Genomic DNA, 8,781 nt, shown 5'->3' with positions numbered 1-8,781 from the left:
ATTTGCCATAACGAAAAATGCATCAACCCCTACAAAAGTTGTCCATGAATTATAATCCACATAATAATTCACATTTCCTGTTGCTGCAGGATTATTTTCCTGCTGTAGCAAACTGGCTCAAATTAAGATCCTACATCTGTAGTGTTGGCAATTTAATTTGATACTGAACTCTGATTGGCTCTAATGATTTATACAGCGCTGCACCTCCTCTCTCGTCTCGCCTCATTGGCTGTTTCTAATCAACAGCCCAGTCGTTCATCATTTGAACCAGGCCAGGAAGTTCAAATGTCACTCTCATCAGGGTTCTGCCATAGCTGTATAGTGCAACCATCTGATTGGAATTGGCTAAGCAAATAAAGGAATTAGCATTGGGGCATGAGCCAAGAGAAAGTGGTAGAGAAAGAGACATGTTGTCTTCAATGGCTCCCCACAGTGATTTCACAGTCTACACAAACAGAGCTCCGTTTGCATTGCGTTCCAAAAATTCAGCCACACAAAAGTACATAGAACTACGTAGAGAGCTACACAAATTAAGCTCTGTCAGATCTGTTAGGGATCCGTTGCGTCGACTGTGTGGAGCCCTGGCTCAGTGGGAAGTTATTTATTTATACTGACAGTTTAAGAGTGCTATATAGTGGATGTTATTAATGATTTGTGATATTGAGGATTGATTCACTACTTGTTGTGATTACAGCGCTCAGAGGTGTCATGCCCAAAGGGGGCACAGGGGCATGTGCCTCCTCAGATTTTTCCTGTAAAAAAAGTACCTATACTGTATATATATTACATACAGTACCAGTCAAAAGTTTGGACAAACGTACACATTCAAGGGTTTTTCTTTATTTTTTACTATTTTCTACATTGTAGAAATAACAAATATGGAATCATGTAATAAGCAAAAAAATGTTAGAACAAATCAAAATATATTTTATATTTGAGATTCTTCAAAGTAGCCACCCTTTGCCTTGATGACAGCTTTGCACACTTGCCATTTTCTCAACCAGCTTCACCTGGAATGCTTTTCAAACAGTCTTGAAGCAGTTCTCACATATGCTGAGCACTTGTTGGCTGTTTTTCCTTCACTCTGCGGTCCAAGGTTGACCGGGTTGAGGTTGGGTGACTGTGGAGGCCAGGTCATCTGATGCAGCACACAATCACTCTCCTTCTTGGTCAAATAGCCCTTACACAGCCTGGAGGTGTGTTGGGTCATTGTCCTGTTTAAAAGCAAATGATAGTCCCACTAAGTGCAAACCAGATGAGATGGCGTATCACTGCAGAATGCTGTTGTAGCCATGCTGGTTAAGTGTGCCTTGAATTCTAAATAAATTACAGTGTCACCAGCAGTAGCAAACAGACAGCTCAAAAGGAAGGCTTGGATATATCTTTTTTTTTTTTTTTACATAGAATTAAGCATAATGATTGTGCTTCTAGATTGAAGGAAGAAGCGGTTTCAGGTTTTTGAAAAAAGCTCAATTCTCCAGCTTATGGACCTAGCCCCCGTCAAGAACCCCTCCTCTAGCCATCCTCACATACTTTGTGCTTCCTCAGATTTTTTGGGGTACATGAGCCCTGAGAGGGCTCCATCTTTCTCTCACCATATTTTTCTCTTTCTATTTCTCTTTCTCCCTCTCCTTTTGCATCTCCCTCTCCCTCCCCCTTCTCCCTGTCTCTCCCCCCCTTTCCCTCTTCCTCTCCCTGTCCACCTCTCCTCCCTGTCCTCTAACCCCCTCCTCCCTGGTGTTGTCCCCCAGCAGAGTGACAGTGGAGACGGAGAGAATGGTTCAGATAACCTCATGCACTCCATGGACCCCCAGCTGGAGAGGCAGGTGGAGACCATCCGCAACCTGGTGGACTCCTACATGGCCATCGTCAACAAGACCATCAGGGACCTCATGCCCAAGACCATCATGTATCTCATGATCAACAATGTGAGTCCCACTCCCCATTGGTCACTTCAGGCTAGTGGTGTCAAAGTAATCTTCTGGAGAGCCATCTGATTTTCAACATCGTCTTTTAATCTGTGTCTGATTGGTTTAGACTTCAGAAAGCAGCAATCCTGTGGAATCTCTAGCCAATCAGCATCAATAATGGATCAAATAAGGGCTTGATTCAATCAGATCCGCTTTAGCCAACATCCACTTTGCGGTTGTTTTGATGGTGTCGGAGGTGGAACTGCGTTAGAGCTGTCAAATCCACAAGTAGTTCCCGGCATTACACCTAAAGTAGACATTGCCATTGGCTGCACGGAGTCTCATTAACAGAAATCCCAAGCAGCCTTGTTTACAAGTTTGAACAGTGGAATGTGAGACGGAATCTACAGCTCCATTATGATGATAGAAACCCTCAATATTTACTTTCATGATCTTTCAATTTGAGCATCATTATTTCTATAAAGCCTACACTTTCTCCTTCTGAACTTCGAACGCGAGTGGGACAAGTGTTGCTCCAACGCAGTACCACCTCCAACATCGCCAAAACGTCCACTATGCGGGTGTCTGTTATTGCCAGTTAACACTTGATCTGATTGAATAAGTGCAAAAAAGAAATAAAAACCTCTCCGTACCACCGCAACTCTTCCCCACTCTTTCACACAGACCAAGGAGTTCATCAACGCGGAGCTGCTGGCCAACCTGTACCACTCTGGGGACCAAAACAGCCTGATGGAGGAGTCCCAGGAGCAGGCCCATCACCGCGACGAGATGCTCCGCATGTACCATGCCCTGAAAGAGGCCCTGAACATCATCGGAGACATCAGCACCACCACCATCACTACCGCCATGCCGCCACCCGTAGACGACTCCTGGCTGAGGCCGGGTGGAAACAACTCCGGGGGCAGGTACGAATGAAGGGAGAGCAGGAGGGTGGGGAAATGGGAGAGAGGGATGGGAGGAGGTAAATTGCTCTGGGGGCAGGTACTGTACAAATGGAGGGAGAGCAGGAGGGTGGGGAAATGGGAGAGAGGGATGGGAGGAGGTAAATTGCTCTGGGGGCAGGTACTGTACAAATGGAGGGAGAGCAGGAGGGTGGGGAAATGGGAGAGAGGGATGGGAGGAGGTAAATTGCTCTGGGGGCAGGTACTGTACAAATGGAGGGAGAGCAGGAGGGTGGGGAAATGGGGAGAGGGATGGAAGGAGGTAGATTGCTCGGGGCAGGTACTGTACGAATGAAGGGAGAGCAGGAGGGTGGGCAAATGCGGGAGAGGGATGGAAGGAGGTAAATTGCTCTGGGGGCAGGTACTGTACGAATGAAGGGAGAGCAGGAGGGTGGGGAAATGGAATAATAATAATATATGCCATTTAGCAGATGCTTTTATCCAAAGTGACTTAGTCATGCGTGCAGACATTTTACATATGGATGGTCCCAGGAGGAATAAGGGGATGGAGGGGAGAGGAATAGGGGAGGAGGACTGGATGATCCGTAATGTTTTTTTTTACCATGACCATGACACTCCTGAATGTTTCGTTACACTGTTGTTGTGGCCTCCCCTGCTGGTGTGTAAGAGAACTGACTGCCAATGCACTCACACCCTCTCCCCTCCCCCTGTCAGGTCTCCAGCTGCCAGTCCCACTCCAAACAGAAGGGCTCCCCCAGGTCCTCCTGGTCGCCCTGTCTCCCGTGGCTCAGCCCCTGGCCTCCCTCCTGGTCCCCCTGTCCCCTCTCGCCCGGGGCCTCCCCGGATCCTTTTGGTGGGCCACCACCATCAGTCCCCTCCAGGCCTAACCGTGCACCCCCCGGTGTGCCCAGGTGAGTGGAATCAAACCAAAAGTTACGTCTCAACGCAAAAGTAACCAAGTCTATCAATGTATAACACTACAATAGGTCCTGCAGGGAGACAGACACAAGCCAGTAAGGTTTTGTAAGTGATACTATGAGAATGATGACAGTGGTCTTTGCTAGAATATATTATTTTGTAGTGGACACCTATCCTATATGCCACTCTCTTAGTCTTTCTAGTTTAGGAATTGTGTCTATTGTCTACTCTATCTCTCCATGTGGCAATAAACAGAGAAAGAGAAAGGGGAGAGTGGGGGGATAGAGAGAGAGACAGAGAATGCGAGCGAGAGGTGAGGGGAGCTTATTTTTCTTAAGTTCTCTGTTTAATTGCGTCCGCACTGCTAACGTTTGCCTTGTGTTTGCCTGTGGTTGTAAGCTAATGGACACTGTACTGATCTGATGTGAACTCACGGTCAGGGCAGCAGCTTGACTTACGGAGGGAGACACACGCGTTGCCCGACTCTGCTCTCGTTCAAACATACCCTCAAACCTCCAAATAATGCTTACACAATGACTTTAAGCCATGTTGGAACCAATAACTCGAATTCTACCCCTAAATAATGGTCCAAATCTGATTGGTCCAGGGTGAGAGCAGAGCCTTGTCATGTGACATGGGTCTCTCCTGCACTGTAACCTGTATGAGTTTGTTTGCACTCCTCTTCCTGTCCATCTCCTTCACCACACCTCTATCCCACCGTTGATTATGGTTCCTCTTTCAGAATCACTATCAGTGACCAATGAGGACTAACGCTTCTGGTACGTTTGGTACTACTCACCATCGTCATCTTCCTCTTCCTCATGCTGCTGTCTCTTAGATACCATCACCTCACTGCATGCCCCAATCCCTCTCTCCTTCTCTTTCATTTTTTTCTGTGCACTCCCTAATGCCTCGTTTTAGCACTGCACAGACAAAACACACATGAGCACACACAGCTCACAGTGTGTTAGTGTCACTGTGTGATCTACGCTGGTTTTCTTATTGTCCACTGAAATCCTTGAAATGTTTTTGTCCTAGTTTGAGGTGTATGTTTCAGTTGGGATAGGTTTGTGTTGAAAAAAAGTCTGATGACTCCAATAGATACGCAAACACACATACGCAGGCATACACAAACGCTCACGCACACACCTGACCAGAGCTACCCGTTAGGGGTCAGAAGTCAAAGGTGATGGGTTTGTATCAGTGTTGTGTGTTGCCTTTTGACATCTCACCCATCTCCAGCCTTGTCGTTTGGTGGCGTGACACTTTTCTGTTCTGTGTTTGTCCTGTATAGATGTCAACATAGGATTCAATAGAGGCTAGGGAAGTGGTCAAAAGGGCTATACTGTGGGTGGTAATAATGGATTGAAAAGGGTATGTAATGTCTATCCAACTAGCTATTCTGACAGTCATTATATATGTTATGCTGCCACTCTGTCTCCTACAGTTGTAGTCTGCTTTTTAGCGTTTATGCTAACTAGCCCCTCCTTTGATAGTGAAGTAAAGATAGCATAGCCTTGATGATCATAGCAGAACGACTATGGAGATGATAAAATGTGTCATATATCATTTGTAGCAATTATAATCACACATCTCTCACATGTTTTTCATGTAGATTGGGTTGAAAGAGGAGAATTTATGGGTGATAATTTAGTGGAGCTACACTGCCCTCTTCTGGGCCACAAAACAACTGCTTGTCACAAATGGAAATGTTATACTGTATATATATTCCCAGACAATCATTCATGAAGAGAATCAAATCTGCCGGAAAGATTTGTATGTTAGCGTGTTAGCTGTTTTGTCTGGCTGTCGTCTCCCACATTGTCCCATGCAGCTGTGAATGTGTGTGTATATGCATGCGTGTGTTACCGGACCAGTGTGTGCCTCAGAGAGAGAGAGAGAGAGAGAGACTGCATAGGATGTAATGTTCAAAAGGGGAGCTGAATGAGTAAGTATACTTGACTGTATGGTGTACAGTGACGTTGGATATCACACCTGTGAGGGGAGTGATACCCAGCCAGAATGAAAGTCCTAACTTATCAATGTCTCTGTGTTTTGTCTGTGATTGTGTCTGTGTGTCTGTTCATCTGTGTGTACCCATGGTCCTCTTGGCAGCCGAAGACCCCCTCCCTCACCAACCCACTAAACTACTGAAGCCCCCCCTCCCCTCCAACCCACCGCCTACCCCATGGCAGAGAGACCAAGGACTGCAGAGCAACCTACCTACCTAGACCTGACCTAGACCCTTCTTCCTTCTCTACTAAATGACACAGTCACGTCACACACACACGTATAAACCCACACCATACACACACAAACACACTGTATACCCCCAATACACAGAAAGGCATTCACCCTCCACTGCATATAAAGGTCAATTGTTGATTAGCATTACAATACATTTACACCTGTAAGTAGTCGCACACATAAATGGGCAGGGATATGCAGCAAATATGGGTGAGATTGTTAAGAATGCTGTGCTGAAATATTTGTCGTTTCTCACCCTCCCCTTCATATGGGTATTTCTCTTCCTCTCATATCTGAATGATTTCTTCTCTGATCATATTGGATTTGATAATGATATTTTTGTGCTGTGTTGATTCTTTATTCTATGTGTTGATTCTCTCTCGGGAGTAGATGCATTATCCATCTATCTAGCAAGGGGGAGCGGATCAGAAGGGATAACTGCATCTGAACAACAGAGTTATTTTTCTTGTCTTCTGCTATGATCGTCATGATCCATACTGGTCCCTAACGTCACAGGCTAGGACACACCTGACATCGATGGGAAAGTAGTAACACCTAGAGAAAATGACCAATACTGACTGTAATGTGGTATCAATCTCACTGCACTTAGATTGTGTATTCTATTTATTATGATACATTGATTAATGTGACCTTTTATATCTAATATCACAACAGTGACTCCTAGCCTCTGAGTTTGGGGGAATGTTCTCTCATTAGGTTTCATTCACTTGTTCATCCTTTGCTTAATCTGGCTTCATCATGTCCTCTTTTTCTATTTTCTTCCGCCTCTTTTCAATGAACAGCCGGCCATGCAAGGGTCGACCCCTGCATCCTTCTGACAACTAGAAGTCCCCCTTTTTGCCCCTCAGGGCCCCTGACATCCCCTTCCTCCACCCCCCCCACCACCACCACTCAGCCCCTACACGGTGGAGGGTGAATCCCCACTGTCCTACACACAAACCAGAAACCTCAGCAACTCTCCAAAACAGCCTCCCTCTAAGCAAGGGAGGAGACGGGGAGTGAAGAGAAAGAGAGAGAAGGAAAAATCGCCAACCCCTCTATCTCCCTGTGTCTATGTGCTACGCCCTTCTGTGGCCACTAGGCCTTGTGTCACTGTGAAGGCCCACTCTTATGTGTTGTGCTAACCATGATGATGTATTGTATTACTGTATCTGCATGCAATGACACAAGTTCAGGTGCTCAGACTAACTGTGATCTGGTGTATATCGGTGTAAACTCGTCCACAACCAGCTCCCCTAGGCACATGCTGCTTTCTGTGCTTCAACCTCTGTACCGATGCCACGGGTGCTGGGTAACTCAAAGGTCTCCCGCTAAAAACTGTGGCCCAACATTGAGCTAGAGTCGTCCGTCTCTCTCCTCCTCTCCCACTTGTCAATTAACCACTTCCCCACTAGTGAAAATCAGTACCATAGCGAGGCGGGATCTAAATTGAAAGTGCAATATGTTCTTATTGGACAGCTTAATGAGAGCTGTCCACCAATCACACCAGACTCAGAGTAGATGCTCAGCCTGAGAGGAGGCGAGGAGACAGACAAGGCCCAAAGGGTGCGTCTCAATACTGTTGAATTGCATCATTTCTCCTTTCCTCAGAAGGAAAGTGAAAAAAATGTATGTTGTGTTCAAGAATGATATTTTAAAGTGTTGACCCTGCCCAGGATTAGGTTTGACTCTCAAAGCATTTCCAAGACCACTGGCAGGGGAACCTCTGAGAAATATGTTGAATATCATTGGAACTGTGTAATGAGTTAGGGGATGGGGTGGCACTTTCAATTTTGGCATGATTTATCAGCTTTTTTCTTTCCTTTTTTCCTTCTTTCCTTTCTCAGTGGTCACGGGGGTGAGTGAGGACATCAGGTTTAAACCACTAACAACCCAATCAGTGATGGTCTATGCATAGAACCCTAAACAAACACACGCCTGTACAGTACACCTCTCCCCTTCCATGTTACTCATGCGTTCCCATTGCTGTGTGAGAGATGTGAGTGGACTCTGTGGTTTGTTGTATTATGACCCTGTTGGTGATAAAAGTACATGTTGGGCATGACAACGGTAAAAACTACACTCATTAGCATACCCACAAACCCATTATAGTATCTATATTGTACTCAGTTCAGACAAACACTCCCCTCCACAACACCCTGGAATCTTAGCAAAAGTGAAAACATAACAAATAGTTTCATTATTATTTAAGAGTAAATAGGACATATCTTACGTGTGTATATTGTGTGGTGCATCTTCTGGAAATTGTGCTTCCACTTGTCTACAGGTTAGTTGACAATGTATGAATACTGAATATTAAATTAGTATGAATAAGTGACTGAGTATGTGTACAATGAAACAAACTAAAAACAAACTTGATAAGTGAAAGTTATGATATCCCTGTTGATGGATGTGTTGAGTATTGGAAGGTTGTTTGATGAGTAGCATGTAGAGGAGAATAATTTGTCCCTTGTTTCTCGGTCTCTGTCTGGGGAGAGGAAATGAGAGTGCAGACTGGGCAGAGTGAATGTGTGTATTCTATCCCGCTGTGACAACGTTGTCCTGTATCTTATCTTACTGCTGTGGGTGGCATGAGTCTGTCCAACAGGCTGCGCTTCGCCAACACATTAAAAGCCAGTGTACCAATATGGTCTGCTTGTCTTATTTTGTGAGAAAAAATAAATAAAAATCAGGAATTGCACATTCAAAATAACATGTCTAATTTGTAGGGCATATTGAAGGTAGAAACTCAGGGAAACTTGCAAGGATCCATTGACCAGATT

At 45.3% G+C, this 8,781-nt stretch overlaps 1 protein-coding gene across 13 annotated transcripts in view; it reads left to right on the top strand.

Moving 5' to 3' along the window:
- The window catches only part of LOC112219316 (dynamin-1-like), a 94,978-nt gene extending 86,334 nt beyond the window's left edge, over positions 1-8,644 (top strand). For 8 of the 13 annotated variants that reach the window (XM_042302327.1, XM_042302336.1, XM_042302333.1 and 5 more), the window contains 4 exons: positions 1,752-1,928; positions 2,595-2,836; positions 3,548-3,744; positions 5,867-8,644. In XM_042302327.1, coding sequence (XP_042158261.1) covers positions 1,752-1,928; positions 2,595-2,836; positions 3,548-3,744; positions 5,867-5,982 — 732 coding nt within the window. In that variant the 3' untranslated portion in view covers positions 5,983-8,644. Of the gene's footprint in view, positions 1-1,751; positions 1,929-2,594; positions 2,837-3,547; positions 3,745-4,493; positions 4,531-5,866 lie in introns of all 13 variants that reach the window. The other 5 variants (XM_042302338.1, XM_042302337.1, XM_042302339.1 and 2 more) reach the window with 5 other exon arrangements.
- Positions 8,645-8,781: the final 137 nt, after the last annotated feature.

This window comes from Oncorhynchus tshawytscha, linkage group LG20, assembly GCF_018296145.1.
Source record: "Oncorhynchus tshawytscha isolate Ot180627B linkage group LG20, Otsh_v2.0, whole genome shotgun sequence".
In the NCBI taxonomy this organism is placed as follows: domain Eukaryota; kingdom Metazoa; phylum Chordata; class Actinopteri; order Salmoniformes; family Salmonidae; genus Oncorhynchus; species Oncorhynchus tshawytscha.
Note: the sequence above shows the minus strand (reverse complement) of the source record. Positions and strands in the feature narration are given on the sequence as shown.